Below are 26,018 nucleotides of genomic sequence, written 5' to 3'. Positions count from 1 at the left end.
CAGGAGGTCAGAGAAGCAGACAGAGAGAGATCTACTCTGCTGGTAGAGGCTTGATGAAGTTACCACATGTACCCAGACTCTCAGGAGGTCAGAGAAGCAGACAGAGAGAGATCTACTCTGCTGGTAGAGGCTTGATGAAGTTACCACATGTACCCAGACTCTCAGGAGGTCAGAGAAGCAGACAGAGAGAGATCTACTCTGCTGGTAGAGGCTTGATGAAGTTACCACATGTACCCAGACTCTCAGGAGGTCAGAGAAGCAGACAGAGGGAGATCTACTCTGCTGGTAGAGGCTTGATGAAGTTACCACATGTACCCAGACTCTCAGGAGGTCAGAGAAGCAGACAGAGGGAGATCTACTCTGCTGGTAGAGGCTTGATGAAGTTACCACATGTACCCAGACTCTCAGGAGGCCAGAGAAGCAGACAGAGGGAGATCTACTCTGCTGGTAGAGGCTTGATGAAGTTACCACATGTACCCAGACTCTCAGGAGGCCAGAGAAGCAGACAGAGGGAGATCTACTCTGCTGGTAGAGGCTTGATGAAGTTACCACATGTACCCAGACTCTCTGGAGGTCAGAGAAGCAGACAGAGGGAGATCTACTCTGCTGGTAGAGGCTTGATGAAGTTACCACATGTACCCAGACTCTCAGGAGGTCAGAGAAGCAGACAGAGGGAGATCTACTCTGCTGGTAGAGGCTTGATGAAGTTACCACATGTACCCAGACTCTCAGGAGGTCAGAGAAGCAGACAGAGGGAGATCTACTCTGCTGGTAGAGGCTTGATGAAGTTACCACATGTACCCAGACTCTCAGGAGGCCAGAGAAGCAGACAGAGGGAGATCTACTCTGCTGGTAGAGGCTTGATGAAGTTACCACATGTACCCAGACTCTCAGGAGGTCAGAGAAGCAGACAGAGGGAGATCTACTCTGCTGGTAGAGGCTTGATGAAGTTACCACATGTACCCAGACTCTCAGGAGGTCAGAGAAGCAGACAGAGGGAGATCTACTCTGCTGGTAGAGGCTTGATGAAGTTACCACGTGTACCCAGACTCTCTGGGTACATGTGGTAAGAGAAGCAGACAGAGGGAGAAGGGGAGGGAGACGGAGCCAGGGCATTTGTGGCCCATTTTCCGTGAGTGTGAAAAGCTCAATCAAGCACAGCTAAAGTTTACATTATTAGTATTCAAATACTATTTGAATGCAGGTCTGGTATCCATTATCCATTCTTATCCATCTTCTACCTCATTGGTCAGGTTACAACACACTCTTATTCAAACATCATGTGATATTGTGTGTGTTTATCAGTCTGTGGCTGGAGTGTGTATGAAGCAGGTGATTGCCTTGTAGTGTTGACATATGTGGGGTTAGACAGATATAAACTGTTGGAATCTGTCAGGACAGAGAACACACACGTACACACGTACACACACACACTTTCAAGGTGGGAGACACAGGTCACTGTAGGACATTACTCTGAATTAGATATCAAAAACATGAAAATGATTAACTAAGTTCTTGTCAAGGCTCTACCTATCTCCTACTACTACTCTACCTCTGGGAACATCAATACATTATACAGGTGAGTCGGTATTAAAACGAATCCTTGGGAAGGACTCAAATGACCAAAGGACCAATCAGAGGGGTGGTAGGCGTGGTTTAGCCCCACATAAATTATTAGGGTTATGATTTAGGGTGGGGCTAGTGTCCTTTGAAAGGATAGGTTCTAGTGCCCACCAATGTGACCTGATTGCTCTGAAAGTGAGCCAGACAGCAAGAGACAGGAGATACAACAGATTGTATATTAACTTCTCTTACTGACCTGATACCAACCTGACCATGGGCAGAATGCCATCAGTAACATGATCATTCTGTGTATACTTTTTGGTTATATGTTGTCTGTACGTTGTATGGGTATTTCATGATTAGACAATTGCTAATGAACTTGTCAGTTGGCGTCACCTTGCGAGAGAGTATGTCATATTACCAATGCACCTTTCTGCAGCGAGGCATTATGATCTGTCCCTCCAGCACGTATGGTTTGTATTGCTGTGCTTTGAAAAATGGATGAAGGACTCCCCTCCACTTACCGCTGACTAGATTATGTTACAGGTCTCCACTAGGTTATGTTACAGGTCTCCACTAGGTTATGTTACAGGTCTCCACTAGGTTATGTTACAGGTCTCCACTAGGTTATGTTACAGGTCTCCACTAGGTTATGTTACAGGTCTCCACTAGGTTATGTTACAGGTCTCCACTAGGTTATGTTACAGGTCTCCACTAGGTTATGTTACAGGTCTCCACTAGGTTATGTTACAGGTCTCCACTATGTTATGTTACAGGTCTCCACTAGGTTATGTTACAGGTCTCCACTAGGTTATGTTACAGGTCTCCACTAGGTTATGTTACAGGTCTCCACTAGGTTATGTTACAGGTCTCCACTAGGTTATGTTACAGGTCTCCACTAGGTTATGTTACAGGTCTCCACTAGGTTATGTTACAGGTCTCCACTAGGTTATGTTACAGGTCTCCACTAGGTTATGTTACAGGTCTCCACTAGGTTATGTTACTGTGCTCCACTAGGTTATGTTACAGGTCTCCACTAGGTTATGTTACTGTGCTCCACTAGGTTATGTTACAGGTCTCCACTAGGTTATGTTACAGGTCTCCACTAGGTTATGTTACAGGTCTCCACTAGATTATGTTACAGGTCTCTACTAGGTTATGTTACAGGTCTCCACTACGTTATGTTACAGGTCTCCACTATGTTATGTTACAGGTCTCCACTACATTTTTTCTCCACTAGGTTATGTTACAGGTCTCTACTAGGTTATGTTACAGGTCTCCACTACGTTATGTTACAGGTCTCTACTAGGTTATGTTACAGGTCTCCACTACGTTATGTTACAGGTCTCCACTATGTTATGTTACAGGTCTCCACTACATTTTTTCTCCACTAGGTTATGTTACAGGTCTCTACTAGGTTATGTTACAGGTCTCCACTAGGTTATGTTACAGGTCTCCACTAGGTTATGTTACAGGTCTCCACTAGATTATGTTACAGGTCTCCACTAGGTTATGTTACAGGTCTCCACTAGGTTATGTTACAGGTCTCCACTAGGTTATGTTACAGGTCTCCACTAGATTATGTTACAGGTCTCCACTAGGTTATGTTACAGGTCTCCACTAGGTTATGTTACAGGTCTCCACTAGGTTATGTTACAGGTCTCCACTAGGTTATGTTACAGGTCTCCACTAGGTTATGTTACAGATCTCCACTACGTTATGTTACAGGTCTCCACTAGGTTATGTTACAGGTATCCACTAGGTTATGTTACTGTGCTCCACTAGGTTATGTTACAGGTCTCCACTAGGTTATGTTACAGATCTCCACTACGTTATGTTACAGGTCTCCACTAGGTTATGTTACAGGTATCCACTAGGTTATGTTACAGGTCTCCACTAGGTTATGTTACAGGTCTCCACTAGGTTATGTTACAGGTCTCCACTAGGTTATGTTACAGATCTCCACTACGTTATGTTACAGGTCTCCACTAGGTTATGTTACTGTGCTCCACTAGGTTATGTTACAGGTCTCCACTAGGTTATGTTACAGGTCTCCACTAGGTTATGTTACAGGTCTCCACTAGGTTATGTTACAGGTCTCCACTAGGTTATGTTACTGTGCTCCACTAGGTTATGTTACAGGTCTCCACTAGGTTATGTTACAGGTATCCACTAGGTTATGTTACAGGTCTCCACTAGGTTATGTTACAGGTCTCTACTAGGTTATGTTACAGGTCTCTACTAGGTTATGTTACAGGTCTCCACTAGGTTATGTTACTGTGCTCCACTAGGTTATGTTACAGGTCTCCACTAGGTTATGTTACAGGTCTCCACTAGGTTATGTTACTGTGCTCCACTAGGTTATGTTACAGGTCTCCACTAGGTTATGTTACAGGTCTCCACTAGGTTATGTTACAGGTCTCCACTAGGTTATGTTACAGGTCTCCACTAGGTTATGTTACAGGTCTCCACTAGGTTATGTTACAGGTCTCCACTAGGTTATGTTACAGGTCTCCACTAGGTTATGTTACAGGTCTCCACTAGGTTATGTTACAGGTCTCCACTAGATTATGTTACAGGTCTCCACTAGGTTATGTTACAGGTCTCCACCAGGTTATGTTACAGGTCTCCACTAGGTTATGTTACAGGTCTCCACTAGGTTATGTTACAGGTCTCCACTAGGTTATGTTACTGTGCTCCACTAGGTTATGTTACAGGTCTCCACTAGGTTATGTTACAGGTCTCCACTAGGTTATGTTACAGGTCTCCACTAGGTTATGTTACAGGTCTCCACTACGTTATGTTACAGGTCTCCACTAGGTTATGTTACAGGGCTCCACTAGGTTATGTTACAGGGCTCCACTAGGTTATGTTACAGGTCTCCACTAGGTTATGTTACAGGGCTCCACTAGGTCATGTTACAGGTCTCCACTACGTTATGTTACAGGTCTCCACTAGGTTATGTTACAGGTCTCCACTAGGTTATGTTACAGGGCTCCACTAGGTTATGTTACAGATCTCCACTAGGTTATGTTACAGGTCTCTACTAGGTTATGTTACAGGTCTCCACTAGGTTATGTTACAGGTCTCCACTAGGTTATGTTACAGGTCTCCACTAGGTTATGTTACAGGTCTCCACTAGGTTATGTTACAGGTCTCCACTAGGTTATGTTACTGTGCTCCACTAGGTTATGTTACAGGTCTCTACTAGGTTATGTTACAGGTCTCTACTAGGTTATGTTACAGGTCTCCACTAGGTTATGTTACTGTGCTCCACTAGGTTATGTTACAGGTCTCCACTAGGTTATGTTACAGGTCTCCACTAGGTTATGTTACAGGTCTCCACTAGGTTATGTTACAGGTCTCCACTAGGTTATGTTACAGGTCTCCACTAGGTTATGTTACAGGTCTCCACTAGGTTATGTTACAGGTCTCCACTAGGTTATGTTACAGGTCTCCACTAGGTTATGTTACAGGTATCCACTAGGTTATGTTACAGGTCTCCACTAGGTTATGTTACTGTGCTCCACTAGGTTATGTTACAGGTCTCCACTAGGTTATGTTACAGGTCTCCACTAGGTTATGTTACAGGTCTCCACTAGGTTATGTTACTGTGCTCCACTAGGTTATGTTACAGTGCTCCACTAGGTTATGTTACAGGTCTCCACTAGGTTATGTTACAGTGCTCCACTAGGTTATGTTACAGGTCTCCACTAGGTTATGTTACAGGTCTCCACTAGGTTATGTTACAGGTCTCCACTAGGTTATGTTACAGGTCTCCACTAGGTTATTTTACAGGTCTCTACTAGGTTATGTTACAGTGCTCTACTAGGTTATGTTACAGTGCTCCGGACATCAGTTATTTGTGTCTTTAGATTAGAACACAGGTCATGTGGTATTCTCTGCAGTGTGTAGAAATTAGTTGAGCGCTCTTTGTGTGTGTGTGTGTGTGTGTCCCGCTCTCTGTGTGTGTTTTCCCTCCTGTGTGTGTGTGTGTATGTACGTGTGTGTGTGTGTCCCACTCTGTTTGTGTATGTCCCACTCTCTGTGTGTGTGTTTTTCCTCCTGTGTGTGTGTGTATGTGGGTGTGTGTGTGTGTGTCCCGCTCTGTTTGTGTGTGTTCCGCTCTGTGTATGCCTTCCTGTGTGTGTGTCATCCCCTGCTATCTCCTGCTGATCAGGCCTGCTATCCCCCTGGGCTGGGTTGTGGCGGTGGGGTGGCTGAACATGGTGACCCCTTCCCCTCTCAGACACAGCTTTTCCTCATGTGGCCCCTGGCCAAACTCGCTCTCAAAGACCACCATTCAGTTCTGCACCGCCGCAGCGCAGCTCTGTGTTTGTGTAAGTATGTGTATGAGGGAGTGAGTGTGGGTATGTGTGGGGGGGTGTCTGTTTGAGAGAGAGAGAGAGAGAGAGAGAGAGAGAGAGAGAGAGAGAGAGAGAGAGAGAGAGAGAGAGAGAGAGAGAGAGAGAGAGAGAGAGAGAGAGAGGAGAGAGGGAGAGAAAAGCCGGGGCAGGATTTGTGGAAATTACAGTAGGATAATTGCTTGTGTGTGTGTTTGTTTATGTGTCAGCTGGGGGCAGGAGTAGATCAGTGTGTGTATTAGAGCTGTGTGGCAGAAATATAGACAGTACTGTGACTGAGGGAGGAGACAGAGAGATAAATTGAAATTGAATTGAGAGAGACATAGATAGAGAGAGAGAGGGACAGAGAGAGAGAGTGAAAGTGAGAAAGAGAGAGAGAGAGAGAGAGAGAGAGAACAAGCGAGCAATTGAGAGAGAGAGAGAGTTGCCCTCTATGGTTGTGAGGTCTGAGGTCCACTCACCAACCAATAATTCACAAAATGGGACAAACACCCAATTGAGAATCCACATGCAGAATTCTGACAAAATATACTTTGTGTTCAACGCAAAACCCCAAACAATGTATGCAGAGCAGAATTATGACTACACCTGCTAGTTATCAACCTCCTAAAAGGAAGCAATGTCCACACATTCCCCCACAAAGCAAACAACATTGTAAATACAACCTATATTTATCTGTTTATTTACCTTTCATACTTCAACTACTTGCCCGTTGTTTAAACACTGTACATAGACAATAATATAACATTTGAAATGTCTTTATTCTTTAAAACATTTTGTGAGTGTAATGTTCACTAAAGTTTCCTTTGTTTATTTCCCTTTTGTTTCTTGTCTATTCCATTTGCTTTGGCAATGTAAACATATGTTTCCCATGCCAATAACACCCTTTAAATGTAACTGGACTACTGTACTACTGTGTGTTACTCAGAGACTGAGAGAATAGTGGTGGTGTATTGTTACATATTCTATATTACTTTGGACATTTAGCAGACGCTTTTATCTAAAACTATTTACAGTTGTTATATTAGTGATATTAATCCTGTATATTCTTGAAGAATATCACTTCATGCATCATGAAATAAAGGTTAAAATGAGCTTGGAAGTCTGAGGTGTTGCTGATTGGATGATAGTTGTGGGAAGGATACCGTGATTGGAGCTCCAGTCGCCACTGGTTAGTGGAGTTACAGGGGCAGGAGAGGGGTCCCCCAGAGGTGAGTTGATCAGACCCTGGAGATGGGAGAAGGGGCCAGTGTGTTCAGTGGGCCTGAGTGGTATGGGGGCTGTCGGTGTCAGGCTGTGTGTGTTTGTGTGTGTGTGTGTGTGTGTGTGTGTGCATGTGTGTAAAGTGGAACTGAGTGGGGGCTGATGGGCTGAGAGAGGGGGTCATGCAGTGGGGCTGCAAGGTCCATAGCGATTGGGAGGTGCTGGCCAGGGGGGCTAGAGGGCAGTGGCCGGAGGGAGTTAGGGGGTGGAGGGGTCAGGGTGAGCATCTGGATTGGATTGTAGACATTCCTGTGGAAGAGTGTGTGAGCAAAGGTCACAGGAGGGAGGGAGGGGACACTGGGAGAAGTGTGTGTGTGGGGGGAGGGGGGAGGACAGTGGGGGAGGGGGGAGACTGTGTGTTTCGTTTGAGTGTACATGTGCATTACTAGGAGGCAGGGTAAGGCTGTTTAGTTATGCAACATTCATGTGGTTGGATATTAAAGAAGAATTCAGAATATGCCAGAGGTCATCCTCTAACCTGTCCCTGTATTAAACAGAGGTCATCCTCTAACCTGTCCCTGTATTAAACAGAGGTCCTCCTCTAACCTGTCCCTGTATTAAACAGAGCCATCATCTAACCTGTCCCTGTATTAAACAGAGGTCCTCCTCTAACCTGTCCCTGTATTAAACAGAGGTCCTCCTCTAACCTGTCCCTGTATTAAACAGAGGTCATCCTCTAACCTGTCCCTGTATTAAACAGAGGTCCTCCTCTAACCTGTCCCTGTATTAAACAGAGGTCCTCCTCTAACCTGTCCCTGTATTAAACAGAGGTCATCCTCTAACCTGTCCCTGTATTAAACAGAGTCATCCTCTAACCTGTCCCTGTATTAAACAGAGGTCATCATCTAACCTGTCCCTGTATTAAACAGAGGTCATCCTCTAACCTGTCCCTGTATTAAACAGAGGTCATCCTCTAACTTGTCCCTGTATTAAACAGAGGTCCTCCTCTAACCTGTCCCTGTATTAAACAGAGGTCATCCTCTAACCTGTCCCTGTATTAAACAGAGGTCATCCTCTAACCTGTCCCTGTATTAAACAGAGGTCCTCCTCTAACCTGTCCCTGTATTAAACAGAGGTCATCCTCTAACCTGTCCCTGTATTAAACAGAGGTCCTCCTCTAACTTGTCGCTGTATTAAACAGAGGTCATCCTCTAACCTGTCCCTGTATTAAACAGAGGTCATCCTCTAACCTGTCCCTGTATTAAACAGAGGTCCTCCTCTAACCTGTCCCTGTATTAAACAGAGGTCCTCCTCTAACCTGTCCCTGTATTAAACAGAGGTCATCCTCTAACCTGTCCCTGTATTAAACAGAGCCATCCTCTAACCTGTCCCTGTATTAAACAGAGCCATCCTCTAACCTGTCCCTGTATTAAACAGAGGTCCTCCTCTAACCTGTCCCTGTATTAAACAGAGGTCATCCTCTAACCTGTCCCTGTATTAAACAGAGGTCATCCTCTAACCTGTCCCTGTATTAAACAGAGGTCCTCCTCTAACCTGTCCCTGTATTAAACAGAGGTCCTCCTCTAACCTGTCCCTGTATTAAACAGAGGTCCTCCTCTAACCTGTCCCTGTATTAAACAGAGCCATCCTCTAACCTGTCCCTGTATTAAACAGAGGTCCTCCTCTAACCTGTCCCTGTATTAAACAGAGGTCCTCCTCTAACCTGTCCCTGTATTAAACAGAGGTCATCCTCTAACCTGTCCCTGTATTAAACAGAGGTCCTCCTCTAACCTGTCCCTGTATTAAACAGAGGTCATCCTCTAACCTGTCCCTGTATTAAACAGAGGTCCTCCTCTAACCTGTCCCTGTATTAAACAGAGGTCATCCTCTAACCTGTCCCTGTATTAAACAGAGGTCCTCCTCTAACCTGTCCCTGTATTAAACAGAGGTCCTCCTCTAACCTGTCCCTGTATTAAACAGAGGTCATCCTCTAACCTGTCCCTGTATTAAACAGAGCCATCCTCTAACCTGTCCCTGTATTAAAAAGAGGTCCTCCTCTAACCTGTCCCTGTATTAAACAGAGGTCCTCCTCTAACCTGTCCCTGTATTAAACAGAGGTCATCCTCTAACCTGTCCCTGTATTAAACAGAGGTCCTCCTCTAACCTGTCCCTGTATTAAACAGAGGTCATCATCTAACCTGTCCCTGTATTAAACAGAGGTCATCCTCTAACCTGTCCCTGTATTAAACAGAGGTCATCCTCTAACCTGTCCCTGTATTAAACAGAGCCATCCTCTAACCTGTCCCTGTATTAAACAGAGGTCATCCTCTAACCTGTCCCTGTATTAAACAGAGGTCCTCCTCTAACCTGTCCCTGTATTAAACAGAGGCCATACCAGTCATATACCAGTATTATTATATGAAATAAGTGTATTTGATATTAAAACCCACGTTCAATATTTATTTTAATTTAGCTAGGCAAGTCAGTTAAGAACAAATTCTTATTTTCAATGACGGCCTAGGAACAGTGGGTTAACTGCCTTGTTCAGGGACAGAACGACATATTTTTACCTTGTCAGCCCGGGGATTCGATCTTGCAACCTTCTGGTTACTGGCCCAACACTCTAACCACTAGGCTACCTGTCTCTAACCACTATCTCTGTGCAGGTCGGAAGTCTGTGGGAATAGAGCCATTGCACTCTCTCCAAGTATGATTGGCTGAATACTAGGGCTGGCCACTCTCTCCAAGTATGATTGGCTGAATACTAGGGCTGGCCACTCTCTCCAAGTATGATTGGCTGAATACTAGGGCTGGCCACTCTCTCCAAGTATGATTGGCTGAATACTAGGGCTGGCCACTCTCTCCAAGTATGATTGGCTGAATACTAGGGCTGGCCACTCTCTCCAAGTATGATTGGCTGAATACTAGGGCTGGCCACTCTCTCTCTCCAAGTATGATTGGCTGAATACTAGGGCTGGCCACTCTCTCCAAGTATGATTGGCTGAATACTAGGGCTGGCCACTCTCTCTCTCCAAGTATGATTGGCTGAATACTAGGGCTGGCCACTCTCTCCAAGTATGATTGGCTGAATACTAGGGCTGGCCACTCTCTCTCTCCAAGTATGATTGGCTGAATACTAGGGCTGGCCACTCTCTCCAAGTATGATTGGCTGAATACTAGGGCTGGCCACTCTCTCCAAGTATGATTGGCTGAATACTAGGGCTGGCCATTTCCAGGGATCTCACAATATGATATTTTCACGATACTTTGGTCTTGATACAATATGTATTGCGATTTGATACTGTGATTTTGTGATTCTATGTTCCTAACATATTACTCACTATGTCTGCTGCAGAGAGACAGAGAGACAGAGAGATAGAGAGGCAGAGAGGTAGAGAGACAGAGAGACAGAGAGACATAGAGGCATAGGACAGAGAGACAGAGAGAGGCAGAGAGACAGAGAGGCAGAGAGACAGAGAGGCAGAGAGACAGATAGGACAGAGAGACAGATAGGACAGAGAGACAGAGAGAGACAGAGACAGAGAGAGACAGAGAGGCAGAGATACAGAGAGACAGATAGGACAGAGAGACAGAGAGAGAGAGAGGCAGAGAGACATGAGAAAATGAGTTTTGATCAGTCATAGAAATAAAAGTGCTGAAAACAAATTGTCTCCCTGTTTAAAAAGAAGACAGTGAACAAGTTATGAAAGAGTTTTGGTCCAGGCAGGTACAACCACCTAGAGCAAAATAATATTGCGATATTGTCAAAACAATATGATATGATATATTACCAAAAATAATATCCCAATATGGAACTGTATAAATGTTTCCCACCATCACGACTGAATACCTGACCTTCTCTGATTGGTTGTCTGTGCAGGTGGGAGGTCCGTGGGCTGCAGCCATGCTGTCCCTGGACGAGCCATTGGACCTAATGCTCCCCCGGGGGCGTGTCAACGGGCGGGACAGGGGTGCATGGTCCCCCCCCACCCTCACCCTCTCTCCGATACCCTTCAAGCGCGCCCGGCAGCTCCGCATGGCTGATGATGGCACAGCCGTCATAGTGCCCGCCTCCCCGGCCTCGCCACACACAGGTGGGTGACGACACACATGACGACACACACACACACAGAGGTGGGTAACACAGGGGCTCAACAGCAGTACAAATTCCCATATTCTATTCATGGCTGACATGGCATTAGATAGGACGTACTAACAACACAAAACCTGACCTCATACATGAACAAGTTTTTTTGAACACAAAGAGAAGAGTGGGTGAACCCATTGCTGTAACACACTGCCAATCAATCCCTCTAATCAGATCACACACCCACAGGTGTTAGGTACTCTGACCGACCGATCTGACAGAGTCTGATCCCTCCTCACCCTTCCACAGGTGTGCTGGTGGTCTCCCGGGAGAGGTCAGAGACGCCCCCCACCCCGCCGGCCGTGGACCTCAGTACGTCCCCCTCCTCCCGCCACACCTCCAGCTCCCCAGAGATGACCAACGGGAACGCCGTCTCCCACCACATCATTGCAGGGGTGAGTAGAAACCATCTGACAGTACGGACACTTCTGAATTGTCCTGTTCCATTGAGGAGGAGGAGGAGGAAGAGGAAGAGAGATGCTTCCCAGCCAATCCCAGCTGTATCAGTTAGAGCTGATATCCTGTCACACCGTCCTCTCCCAGTAGATTATCTTTAATGAGAAAAGGCGAGGAAGCACGACACAAAGAGTCAGGAACACAGCGACAACAAGAGGGCTCACACACACGCTCACACACACTATAAACTATGTCACAGGTCAGTAAGTGCAGAGTGACTGGATGGGGTTTTAAAGAATTAACAGAGACAACTCTCTTCTGAGAGGGAGAAAAAAGAGAGAGAGAGAGAGAGAGAGAGAGAGAGAGAGAGAGAGAGAGAGAGAGAGAGAGAGAGACAGAGACAGAGACAGAGAGAGCAGAGAGAGCAGAGAGAGAGAGAGAGAGAGAGAGAGAGAGATGACTACAACTGGACCACAATCCTCTCGCTGTCTAACAAATGTGTATGTGACAAATCTCATAAAATGAGACCAATTCCCGGTAGTCAGCTGTGCTTCTGCATTCATCAGTATGTGTGTTTTTGTGTCTGTGTGTGCTTGTATGTGTGTGCGTGTGTCTTAGTTTTGGCAGCTGTGTGTGCATGCATTTATGTATCTGTGTGTGTGCACGGTTGTACAGTATGAGTGTGTGTGTGCCCATGTCTGTGGGAGTGCTTGTCTGGGACTCACCGGGAAGCAGATAGAGGCTGAATGGCCACAGCCAGCAGCTCTCAATACAATTGGGAGCGAATTGAATTAGATGGCGTGAGGTCTGCATGGCTGTACCTCGCTGTAAATCTGATTACACACACACACACACACACACACACACACACACACACACACACACACACACACACACACACACACACACACACACACACACACACACACACACACACACACACACACACACACACACACACACACACACACAATGCCCGAGGCCACTGAGTGCAAGTAACACAGAGAGAGAGAGACAGAGAGAGGAGCTTGTTATACGGAACACAGGACACATTATGTGTTTGATCAACAGTGCCATCCCCTCCAGCACAACCTGATTCCCTTATGTGAAGTGTGACAGGGGTGTTAGGAGCTGCTCTGTGCCCCTAATGTTGCCTGTGTGCTGTTGGTCCTAACAAGGCTGAGTCAGAGGACAGGGCCTGAGACAGAAGACTCTCATTACAGAGCATGGGTCCATCCATTCACAGCACCACTGTTGGCTTTTATAATGTCCTAAGCCAAATATGAATGTTTACACCGCAGAGTGGAAGCAGAGGGACAGGAGAGGAGAGGGACAGGAGAGGAGAGGGACAGGAGAGGAGAGGGACAGGAGAAGGAGAGGGACAGGAGAGGAGAGGGAGAGGAGAAGGAGAAGGACAGGAGAGGAGAGGGACAGGAGAGGAGAGGGACAGGAGAAGGAGAGGGACAGGAGAAGGAGAGGGACAGGAGAAGGAGAGGGACAGGAGAGGGACAGGAGCAGGAGAAGGACAGGAGAAGGTGTGTGTGTGTGTGTTTGATGGAGTAAGACAGACATTCTAACCTCTAATCCTCCTCCATCCTCTTCATCCTCTTCCTCCTCTCTCTCAGGACTCAGCTCACATCCGTTATGTGGAGAGCAGAGCCTCCTCGCAGGCCTTCCAGTTCTTCGTGCCGATTGGTGCTGGGGCCGGACTCCACCTGCCGTCATCCATGTTCATTGGCCAGCCCAATGACAAGCGGGCCTCTCCCGATCTCTCAGCAGACGAACAGCTGGCCTGTCGCTGGAGGAAGGTGAGACACAGGAAGTCATGCAACGGGGGAAACATTTTAGCCTGGGCCCAGATCAGTTTCTGTTGTCTTGCCAACTCCTATGTAATGGTCATTGTCGAGACCAGGAGTTGACAAGCCAGCACAAACAGATCTGGGACCAGGCTAGGACCATTTTGCTCTGCAGCCAGGTGTTACCATGACATAACTAGACACTACAAAGGTCATTGTTTTAACATTTCACAATGACAGTGGTGGATGTTCAACCTTTTCTCTCTTTTACATTATTCTCCCTCTGTCTTCCACCACTCCCCCCCCCCCTCTCTCTCCCCCCTCTCCCCCCCCCCCCCCTCTCTCCCCCCTCTCCCTCTCCCCCTCTCCTTCTCCCCTCTCTCTCCCCTCTCTCCACCCCCTCTCCCCCCTCTCTCCCCCATCTCCCTCTCCCCCCATCTCTCTTTCCCCCATCTCCCTCTCCCCCCATCTCTCTTTCCCCCATCTCTCTCTCCCCCATCTCTCTCTCCCCCCTCTCTCTCTCCAGTGCCATCTTCTCTTTGAGTCCCTGCAAGACCTTGTGGACCACGTCAACGACTTCCACGTCAAACCTGAAAAGGATTCTGGGTACTGCTGCCACTGGGACGGCTGCGCTCGCAAAGGGCGGGGCTTCAACGCTAGGTGAGATTGACCTCAGATCATGACTGAGATGATTAACTAACCACTGAAATGTGTCCAACATAAGACATTCAGAACTCCTTCATGAAACCAGTCTTAACACCTCTATGAGTGTGTCGTATCATTCAAAACTACCTTCCTAACTTTACAGAAAATGTGTGTGTGTGTGTGTGTGTGTGTGTGTGTGTGTGTGTGTGTGTGTGTGTGTGTGTGTCTGTGTGTGTCTGTAGGTACAAGATGCTTATCCATATCCGTACACACACCAATGAGAAGCCTCACCGCTGCCCCACCTGCAACAAGAGCTTCTCTCGCCTGGAGAACCTCAAGATACACAACCGCTCACACACAGGTTGGTCAGACAGACAGACAGACAGACAGACAGACAGACAGACAGACAGACAGACCAGACCAGACCAGACCAGACCAGACCAGACCAGACCAGACCAGACCAGACCTGACCTGACCTGACCTGACCTGACCTGACCTGACCTGACCTGACGCCCTCACTGTAAAAGTCACACATTCTTTTGTATGCTGTATAAACATGAAAACATTCCTTCCTTCATGCAATCTCTAACGCTAAAATAACAAATCAAGTTTATTGAATTGAATAACTTACCTGAATGTCTTTTCTCCTCAGGTGAGAAGCCGTACATCTGTCCATACGAGGGCTGCAACAAGCGCTACTCCAACTCCAGCGACCGCTTCAAGCACACACGCACCCACTACGTGGACAAGCCCTACTACTGCAAGATGGCCGGCTGCCTGAAGCGCTACACAGACCCTAGCTCCCTCCGTAAGCACATCAAGGCCCACGGCCACTCTGTAGCCCAGGAGCAAGGCTCTCCGGGTGGGCTGAGCTCCCTGCTCAAGGTGGGTCCCCTGGGGGTGGGGATGGGTGGAGGAGGGGGGAAGCTGGGGGAGTCGGAGCTGAGCTACATCAGTGGGGCCCATATCATCATCCCCAGCGCCGCTGCCGCTCTCCTGGGGGGCCACGCTCTGCAGGGCCTGGCAGGCTCCATCCCTCTATCCCGCCTCGCCCCCCGGCCCCTGGACCTGAGCACGCTGGGGGGGTGCCCCAGCTCCCCTTGCACCACCTCCATCCTGTCCTTCAATGGTTCTCCTCTGAGCCTGGCCACCAAGTCGTCCCTGGGGCTCTCCCCGGCCTTCCCCTCCTCAGCCCTGGGGCTGGGGCCCACCATGGTGCCCGTGTCCCTAGGAGGATCCATGGGGTCGTCCGCCTCAGAGCGCAGGGCCCACCACCACGGGTGTCACCACAAGGGGAAAATTGGGGGGGAGGAGGGGAAGGACAAGCTTCATCGTGGGGGGGTGCTGAACCTCTCCACGGGGGCCTCCCATGACCCCCTGTCCTGGGTGGTCATCCCCTCCGGCACGGTTGTGCTCAAGCCAGCTGTGGTCAACTAACACACACACACACACATTCCAGAAGAGCTCAAGGGGGGCTGAGAAAACGTAGGAAAAGGTAGAAAAAAATTGACACGTGAAAAGAAAGAAAGTCTACTTTCAGGCAACTTAAACTTAACAACAAAGTCCACACCTCAGTTTGTAAAATTGGCTCGGACAAAAAAAATGTTTTATTCATAAGAGAAAAGTAAACTGAGGTATCTGGTACTGCTATCTTTGCATTTATCTAGCACATTTTGGGACCATCAACAACTCATAAATACATTTCAATCATGTGTAATTTTGTATTATTTCATAAGGCTTGCAACAGCGGCCCTCCTCACCTCTTCACCACATTCTCTGTCTCTGGCTTTTCTCACTTACGGTACCTTTGTTTCTGGACGGGCTCCATTGAAACGACAGTCTTCTAATGCTCTGTGTCCTTGCTCAAGCTCCACCTCATGTGTATGTATTGATAATGTTCATGTTGACAGTGTGCTCTGTGGCCTAGCAGTGAGGTAGACACACAAATGAAACAGTAGGAGGCACTCACTGCTAGGCTAGCAACACACAGTACGTCCCCATTCCGCTGCTTTAAAGGTTACAGAAACTACTTCCTACAAAGTGCTGTGAACACAATTGGACAAACTTCCTGTTTTATCGGAAGTGAAGTCAAACTGATTTAGAAGGGGATTACGGTTTAATTGACTGCATCTCCTTACTTTAAACAGTAGGGCGGTGCTATTGGATGTCAATCAGAGTGCCATCCACAGGAGCACACGCATTATTTGATGATGTGTATGTCAATCAGAATGATATCCAACCAAGGAGCACACAACCCCCTTTTAGTCAGTACATCAACCCAGGCTATAGTGATGTAAACCTCACAACTGCTGCTAACCTCTCAACAACTCTCCTCAAACATAACTGAAACTAAACGTGAGCACTTTGATGACTATTTTTGACAATCTTTTCCGATTCGGGGAAGGTGACCATCGTGGACCAGCCCTTTCCACAATGACATGTGACGGGCTTGTTGTTGCAAACTAGGGGCTTGTGTAAGGACGCAGAGCAACTAAAGTCTTAGAAGGCAGACAAACGGTGTTATATCACCCAGCAAATGACCAATATTCTTCTTCTTTTTCTTCTCGGTAACGTCTATGGCACAGGTGTTGTTATGTACCCCCTGGAGGACAGGTGAATTACTCCGGTCAGTCAGCCTCCCAGTCCCATTCTACCAGTCCAATCTATTATTGTCTTGTCTATTATTGTATACTCTACTTGTCAATAACACAGTGAGTTAAGTACTGAGTATGAAAGGTCCACTGTTTAAGTAACACACTCTGTTGTGGAACAGTGTTTGAAATGACCTTTCATTAAAACCAGCTGTGTAAAACAGGTGGCTGTCCAGTGAAGAGTCCTGAGTCCTTGTGGAGTTGGCTGTTGGTTGCTTTGTTCCTAGTTCAACAGTCCCACATTGTGACAAAAAATATCCACCCTTGAGGGTAGACTGGGAGCTGTGTATCCTGAACCACAGGGTGTGTGACACATTAATGGCTGATTGACACTATAGGGCTGACTCTAACCGTACCGTGCTGGCTCGGATTTTCTTTTCACATTGTTCTGTTAAGCATGGTTCCAGCATCATGGCGTAACCAGGCCAGGCTGCCACAGTTAGGCATGGTTTGGCCCGCGGTGTGAATCAGGCTTTACTGCTACGTAGAGCTGGGCTGGTCACAGAACCACAGCCACACTAGAAACTGCATCACTTCACTTTTCCAAGGAAGTGGGGTTAATTCGCAGACTTCTAGAACAATTTACTTATGTTAGAATCCGTATGGTTTGATTGATGCATTCAAAATGCACTTATACCGTACACACCAATGTCTTTGTTACGTTTTACAAAACATGGAACTGCCAACTTGTACTTGTGGCTCTCTGGAAACATTTTGTCTTTCTCTTTCCATCTTCACTACCTTGGTTTTCCCTTCATTTACGCTCAGGCTTGAAACGGCCACCTTTCTCTGTGGACTCTGGGGTCCTTCCACAAGCTGGCATCGCAGAGATATGATGTATGTAGAATGTTGAGTGAACCATGTTATGTGGGTATAGGAGGGGAGGTGAGCATCTCAACACAAGAAACATTGCCCTGAAGAGCCAAATACCCCTCCCCCTCTACTCACTCTCTCTCCATCTTTCTTTAAAGGTCTTACATTTCCATTTTCCATGACGGTATGTCCATACTTTATTTTCCATGACGACATGTCCATACTTTATTTTCCATGACGGTATGTCCATACTTTATTTTCCATGACGGCATGTCCATACTTTATTTTCCATGACGGCATGTCCATACTTTATTTTCCATGACGGCATGTCCATACTTTATTTTCCATGACGGTATGTCCATACTTTATTTTCCATGACGGCATGTCCATACTTTATTTTCCATGACGGCATGTCCATACTTTATTTTCCATGACAGCATGTCCATACTTTATTTTCCATGACGGCATGTCCATACTTTATTTTCCATGACGGCATGTCCATACTTTATTTTCCATGACGGCATGTCCATACTTTATTTTCCATGACGGCATGTCCATACTTTATTTTCCATGACGGTATGTCCATACTTTATTTTCCATGACGGCATGTCCATACTTTATTTTCCATGACGGCATGTCCATACTTTATTTTCCATGACGGCATGTCCATACTTTATTTTCCATGACGGCATGTCCATACTTTATTTTCCATGACGGCATGTCCATTGTTTTGAGAATAATTACAGTTATGGTTGTTTTTGTTAGTCATTTGTTTGTTGTTTTGTCATGGATGTTCAGACGAGACATTTTGTGATGTTGAAGCTTGGTGTTATATTTCTTGTGATGGCTGCTCTGTAACTCAGCGTTCTCCCTGGGCTGGCCCGGGATATGGAGGGGTTGTAGGGATGATTCTCCTTCCTGTCCTGAACAGGGTTGTGTTCATTAGGACATGCAACAGAAAACAGAAAAACATGTTTTGCAATGGAAAAGTAGCGTTTCTGAGCGTTGGACACATCCACATAGTCCCTTCCTTTCCGTCCGTTTGGTGCCTAATGAACACGACCCAGGTGAGGGGTCAGGGGATGGACAATTTATAATAATACTAATAAGATATAATCCTCACTGACAATCACACAGTTATAGAAGAGGCCCTGTACAGATCCTCACTCTGTGGAGAGTGTGCATACTCTCTGAGTCCATCTATTGGCAGGGTTTACCTCCAGACCCACACACTCTCTGAGTCCATCTATTGACAGGGTTTACCTCCAGACCCACACACTCTCTGAGTCCATCTATTGGCAGGGTTTACCTCCAGACCCACACACTCTCTGAGTCCATCTATTGACAGGGTTTACCTCCAGAGCCACACAGTCTCTGAGTCCATCTATTGACAGGGTTTACCTCCAGACCCACACACCCTCTGAGTCCATCTATTGACAGGGTTTACCTCCAGACACATACACTCTCTGAGTCCATCTATTGACAGGGTTTACCTCCAGACCCACACACTCTCTGAGTCCATCTATTGACAGGGTTTACCTCCAGACCCACACACCCTCTGAGTCCATCTATTGACAGGGTTTACCTCCAGACACATACACTCTCTGAGTCCATCTATTGACAGGGTTTACCTCCAGACCCACACACTCTCTGAGTCCATCTATTGACAGGGTTTACCTCCAGACCCACACACTCTCTGAGTCCATCTATTGACAGGGTTTACCTCCAGACCCACACACCCTCTGAGTCCATCTATTGACAGGGTTTACCTCCAGACACATACACTCTCTGAGTCCATCTATTGACAGGGTTTACCTCCAGACCCACACACTCTCTGAGTCCATCTATTGACAGGGTTTACCTCCAGACCCACACACTCTCTGAGTCCATCTATTGACAGGGTTTACCTCCAGACCCACACACCCTCTGAGTCCATCTATTGGCAGGGTTTACCTCCAGACACATACACTCTCTGAGTCCATCTATTGACAGGGTTTACCTCCAGACCCACACACTCTCTGAGTCCATCTATTGACAGGGTTGACCTCCAGACCCACACACTCTCTGAGTCCATCTATTGACAGGGTTTACCTCCAGACCTACACACTCTTTGAGTCCATCTATTGACAGGGTTTACCTCCAGACCCACACACTCTCTGAGTCCATCTATTGGCAGGGTTTACCTCCAGACCCACACACTCTCTGAATCCATCTATTGGCAGGGTTTACCTCCAGACCCACACACTCTCTGAGTCCATCTATTGACAGGGTTTACCTCCAGACCCACACACCCTCTGAGTCCATCTATTGGCAGGGTTTACCTCCAGACCCACACACCCTCTGAGTCCATCTATTGGCAGGGTTTACCTCCAGACCCACACACTCTCTGAGTCCATCTATTGGCAGGGTTTACCTCCAGACCCACACACTCTCTGAGTCCATCTATTGACAGGGTTGACCTCCAGACCCACACGCTCTCTGAGTCCATCTATTGACAGGGTTTACCTCCAGACCCACACACTCTCTGAGTCCATCTATTGACAGGGTTGACCTCCAGACCCACACACTCTCTGAGTCCATCTATTGGCAGGGTTGACCTCCAGACCCACACACTCTCTGAGTCCATCTATTGACAGGGTTTACCTCCAGACCCATACACTCTCTGAGTCCATCTATTGACAGGGTTTACCTCCAGACCCACACACCCTCTGAGTCCATCTATTGACATAGAGGGCATCTGTTAGGGATTGGGTTTAGCAGACCTAGGGCTAGGCTAGACGAAGGGTTTAACAGACCTAGGGCTAGGCTAGACGAAGGGTTTAGCAGACCTAGGGCTAGGCTAGACGAAGGGTTTAACAGACCTAGGGCTAGGCTAGACGAAGGGTTTAGCAGACCTAGGGCTAGGCTAGACGAAGGGTTTAACAGACCTAGGGCTAGGCTAGACGAAGGGTTTAGCAGACCTAGGGCTTGGCTAGACGAAGGGTTTAACAGACCTAGGGCTAGGCTAGACGAAGGGTTTAGCAGACCTAGGGCTAGGCTAGACGAAGGGTTTAACAGACCTAGGGCTAGGCTAGACGAAGGGTTTAACAGACCTAGGGCTAGGCTAGACGAAGGGTTTAACAGACCTAGGGCTAGGCTAGACGAAGGGTTTAACAGACCTAGGGCTAGGCTAGACGAAGGGTTTAACAGACCTAGGGCTAGGCTAGACGAAGGGTTTAACAGACCTAGGGCTAGGCTAGACGAAGGGTTAAGTAGACCTAGGGCTAGGCTAGACGAAGGGTTTAACAGACCTAGGGCTAGGCTAGACGAAGGGTTTACCAGACCTAGGGCTAGGCTAGACTAAGGGTGTAACAGACCTAGGTTTAGAGGAAGGGATCCTCATGACAACATCAACTGAACGAATTACAATCTGAACATCTAAAATGGTGGGTAGCCTGGAGAGGAGGGGGGGGGGGTGAATGGAGAAATGAATGAACAGGGTAGAGAGAGCGCATCCCACCCTCACCAGGGCCTCTCGTCTCTGAAGTCAGTGCCCACCCCGTTTCTCTCTCCTCTCCCTGCCTGATGCTGCCAGCCAGCAGGGAAACTAGGTCACTGAACTCTGTCTGCTCTCTGTTTTTTGTATATAAATTAAAGCCAAAAGGCTGAACTCTCTCACTCCCTCTAGCCGGTCAGCGGTCGCCACAAAGCTTTTCACCAGAGGAGGGTTAGAGTAAAAAACACACACACACAGGCAGGCACACACACACACAAACAGGCACACACACACACACACACAAACAGGCAGGCACACACACATACAGGCAGGCAGGCACACACACAAACAGGCACGTATGCAGACAGACAGGGTAAAACACTAAAACATGCATGCGCGCCCTCACACACACAGTAAACAAACCCAAATATCCAGTATAATCCTCTCTGGCTAAATATGTTTGGGGTTTTTAAGGAGTGGGTCAAAATAAGTCATGTTGCGCCGGAGGCTGCAGTGCTATCTCTGACAAGCCAAGGGAGGATTTGTGCTGAGCAGATTCACTGCATATTTCTATTTCTGCCTCGACCACTCTTAATCACTGTGGTCACACACACGGAGAGCTCCACACATGTACACACTCTCTAGCCTCCTCTTTGGTGGCCAGTATTTCTATCTCCCTCCAGGCAGGCTTGGTAGAAGCAAACCACCTCCATGTTAGTGGACCGACCTCCAGTGTGATTTCAGAGTCAGATGATGTCACCAGTAACAGGTGTTAAGTAGGCTAGGTTTCCCTGGCAACAGTGGAATCCTCAGACATGACTGTTCTCCCCAGTCCAATCCCCTCTGTCCTTTCATCCCTTCATCTCTCTCTCCTCCTCTGTCTCTCTTGCTCATTGAAGCCAGAGAGAGAGAGAGGAGTGTTCTGGTAGCCTGGTCCCAGATCTGTTTGTTCAGTCTGGCGAATTCATGACAATGACAATAAGAGTTGACAAGACAGCACAAGCAGATCTGGGACCAGGCTAGGGTTCTAGGCTGCTGGGTGGAGAAAGCTGAAATTGACACGGATCCTATTCCAGGTTCCACATATTTCAATATAAAAATAAGCTGTTTGAATCATTAACCCTTTGGGCACGTTCTGTCATGTAATGTTCTGCACTTTTGTCTTCCCCAGGAGTCTTTATATTATAGGGGATATGCCAATTGCCAACAGTTGAAAATGTCAAATGTATAAGTCAATTCATTCTCAGTGGGTTGATATGGTTCTGTAATTTGCTGGTTTTGAGGACCAAAACAATAACTTTTATGTTGGATTTATGTTTTCTTTTTTAGAATTAACCCCTATCTGTCATAGTTGAAAAGAAGCGGTACTTTTTCCTGAAAGGGTTAAAAACAAAAAGCTATTTGACGCCAATGAATAATTAAGCTATAACGAGAGTCACAGTATGTGCTTAACACAGGAAAATTTGGGGCACTAAATTGTGATAGCTAGCAATATTAGTGCCACTTACAAGGGATGCCATTCATTGACTGAAGTGCCACAGCAGTGCGCAAAGGGTTAATTCAAGACTAAGGCCACGAGAGTTATTTTTTGCACATTTTTTGAGATATTTTAAATGTCAGTATTTTAAAACATATTCCAAGTGCCTTTTATTATAAGTGAAAATATAGAAGATATAAAAATATATGAAAAATGAAATATATATGAATATATATTTTTTCCTGGCATCGTGTTCTCGAGGTTCTTGAACATGCTTCATTTTAGAGTTGTAAAAGTCTCCAATTGGTACAACATAGCTGTGTGCTTCTGTTTTAGAGGAATTTTATTACGATAATGTCAATGGAAAGAAAATGTTTAATAAAATCGCATTTGATACAATTTATTTGTCATTTTTCAGTTACTACATCCGGAGTGCTGCATCACACCACACCTTATATTGTTTTTAAATCACATCTCAATTCTATTTTAAGTGTTAAAAACGATTCCACAACAACTCAAGTTTATAACTGGCTTTTTAAAAGTGACTAGTTGTTGCCTCTGATGAAATGCTGAAGAGGTGCTCCACAACTGAAAAGGATGCTTGAACATGTAGGTACTCGGCAGCAATTCTGCTCAGTGTTGGACAGGAACTGCTGTGTGTCTTCCGGAATTACAGAGAATCAGCCATTGGGATCAGCAGCAGATGTCAGATGTGGGTTGATGAGGTACTACAATCTCTGGTCTTGTGACAAGTGCACCCTCTATCCATCACTATGGGTACTCCAAAATCTCTTTCTTGATTTGCAAAGATAAGAGAAGGGCAAAGATAGTGGATAAATGAAGATAGTTCACTCAGGCCGTTTACCATTTTAAATGGTAATTTCCTGTCGAATTAACTGGGTGTGTCTCTCATAGAAACCAATGCAAGAGCAACAGGTCTGGTCAACAAGTGTTTCCCAAACTCGGTCCTGCCCCCCCATAGCACTACACAGCTGATTCAAATAATCAACACATCATCAAGCTTGTATTATTTTAATAAGCTGTGTAGTGCTATGGGGGAAAAACCATGCAGCTCTTGGGGTCCTGAGGACAGATTTTAGTTAACACTCTTAGTTCATTGACTTTCATTAAACCATCAAATAAAATACAAAAACACTGAGTGGGGTGTTTGGCTTCCTCTTCCATCTCTCCTATTGGGTACAGCGTCTTCTGTTTGTTGAGTTCTGCTCAGACACTTGATTTCTTTAGGCTTTTGTCAAGCTTGTCACTATACTCAGTGGTGGATCAATGTAAACCAACGCTTACACAGATATGGGGAAAGTTTGGAGAATTGGGACACACACACCACACATTCAGATGGTTGTAGAGTCCTCTGATGCATGGAATGACGTAGGTGGCTTTGACAATGTCAGATCCTTGAACACATCAGTGGCAACATTGACCGGCGTTAGGATGACATCACAACATCAGCAAGGACTCACTTATTATGGATTATTTCCCAGACAAGCGAGGGTCAAAACTAGGGTTGAATGGCGGGAACCCGGATACCGAGATTTACCACCCAAAACCACTCCATTTTCCAGGGATAAATAACAGTGAGAAACCGGTAAATTATAATAAATGATTTATATGAACAGCATGATGTGAAATGGAACTGTTAAATGATATGCGATGTCTAAATATGGCTTCTCCACAGCCTTCTCTCTGCTCTCTGCATGATCAGTCATCAATGCTCAGTCATCAATCTTCAGACAGGCAGCCCACCTCAATATGGGGTGAAGTTCACAATGCATGTAGACCTATCATCCCATCATGGTAACTTTTTTTCTGGTGACAGGTAGGACTACATTTGCTGCAGCAAAGCCTATGCTACATTAATATAATGACCGAATGGCTTTCGGGGTCACCTTATTTTCTTTTGGAATGATATATCTTTTTTAATTGTAGCTGCAGAGTTTTAAAACAGCCTATCACTTGAACATCGTTGCTTTAAATCAGTGCACGCGAGCACTCTCTTGCAGTCTTTCTCAATTCCATTCAAATTGCATCCAAATAGATAATATAGGCATAGATATCGATGTCCTAGCCTACCTCTTTCAGGTAGTACATTCAATGCAGTATTTGTGTTATATTTAAGTAATGAATGATGGGTAATGCATAATAACTTCAAATGTATAGCCTCTGTCTCTTGCGCAATACGCATGCACCTGCGCTCCGCTGGCCTCTCTCTTAAAAACACACCTGTGCTCCGCTGGCCTCTCTCTTAAAAACACACCTGTGCTCCGCTGGCCTCTCTCTTAAAAAACGCTGCTTAGCTCTTGGAGTCTCATGTAGGAAAAGCTAGACTAGAATAGCTTGCTGGACTTTTTGTTGTTGTTGCATTTCTTATACCAATAAACTATTCAAAGAGGGATGCGAGCTTTTGTTTGGTGAATGTTAAATACAGCAGCCAATAGAACTCATGGGGAGTTTGAAAGAAGAGAATGTGTGATGGTGGGAGTCAATAGCAGATATTTATTCAGACCCATAACCATTCAATCTTCGTGAAGAGAATTAAAAGCCGTCTGCATCTAATTCTAGTCCTATATTATGCAAACATGTCATTAGAATGATAAAGATACGGACAAACGTATTTCATTTAACTGTTGAAAGCGAGGAAGGAATGAAGCAACAATAGAGAGAGAAAGAGGAAGTAGGAAATAACATTCTGGGAAATATTATGAAATGTATATATGAGTCAGCATACCAATTATAGACATTTTTATATTTCAAAATTGAAATCAAATTCGCTAGCCTACACATGTAACTTTGTGGGCCGCTTGTGCTGCACTAGAATTGCATATTCTCTCCCAACTTTATTATCATGATTTGAAGGAGGTGCATAATTCAGACTGAATTTATGAACACACCCAAAGTCGAAAAATGTCTAGCTAGTAATTTCTTATTCAGCATCAACTTCCGGTAGACAGGCGAAGCGCTAGTACGCTCAACTGAAAGAAGACCGTTTGTTTACACTTACAGTATACTAAAATGAACTCATACTCATTAAGTATGTAGTATACATGTTGTTAGTATGGGTATTCGAACACGGCTCATATTTGTATGCGGCTTTATTAACTCAATGATTTAAAAAATATATATATTACATTGTTTGCAAACTGATATGTAAACAGGTGGTGATCAAAACAGGTGGGGAACCCTGAATGACGGGTCAACACTGAGCCTATCATATATGTATTGGATAATGGCACAATCATTTGGGCTTTTTTGGGCTTGGGCTCATAAAATGTCTTTAATGTTGGGCTCATAAAATGTCTTTAATGTTGGGCTCATAAAATGTCTTTAATGTTGGGCTCATAAAATGTCTTTAATGTTGGGCTCATAAAATGTCTTTAATGTTGGGCTCATAAAATTACCATGCCTCAGGACTACCTGGCATGATGACTCCTTGCTGTCCCCAGTCCACCTGGCCGTGCTGCTGCTCCAGT

The 26,018-nt window shown here is 46.0% G+C and overlaps 1 protein-coding gene across 1 annotated transcript in view; it reads left to right on the top strand.

Moving 5' to 3' along the window:
- Positions 1–16,321, top strand: part of LOC120041313 (zinc finger protein GLIS2-like) — a 59,163-nt gene extending 42,842 nt beyond the window's left edge. Inside the window, exons 2-7 of the mRNA XM_038986256.1 lie at positions 11,011–11,224; positions 11,527–11,672; positions 13,299–13,481; positions 13,996–14,129; positions 14,357–14,475; positions 14,767–16,321. Coding sequence (XP_038842184.1) covers positions 11,035–11,224; positions 11,527–11,672; positions 13,299–13,481; positions 13,996–14,129; positions 14,357–14,475; positions 14,767–15,551 — 1,557 coding nt within the window. The 5' untranslated portion in view covers positions 11,011–11,034 and the 3' untranslated portion in view covers positions 15,552–16,321. The remainder of the gene's footprint in view (positions 1–11,010; positions 11,225–11,526; positions 11,673–13,298; positions 13,482–13,995; positions 14,130–14,356; positions 14,476–14,766) is intronic.
- The last annotated feature ends 9,697 nt before the right edge of the window (positions 16,322–26,018 follow it).

The sequence above is a fragment of the Salvelinus namaycush genome, chromosome 3 (genome assembly GCF_016432855.1).
Source record: "Salvelinus namaycush isolate Seneca chromosome 3, SaNama_1.0, whole genome shotgun sequence".
In the NCBI taxonomy this organism is placed as follows: Eukaryota; Metazoa; Chordata; class Actinopteri; order Salmoniformes; family Salmonidae; genus Salvelinus; species Salvelinus namaycush.
Note: the sequence above shows the minus strand (reverse complement) of the source record. Positions and strands in the feature narration are given on the sequence as shown.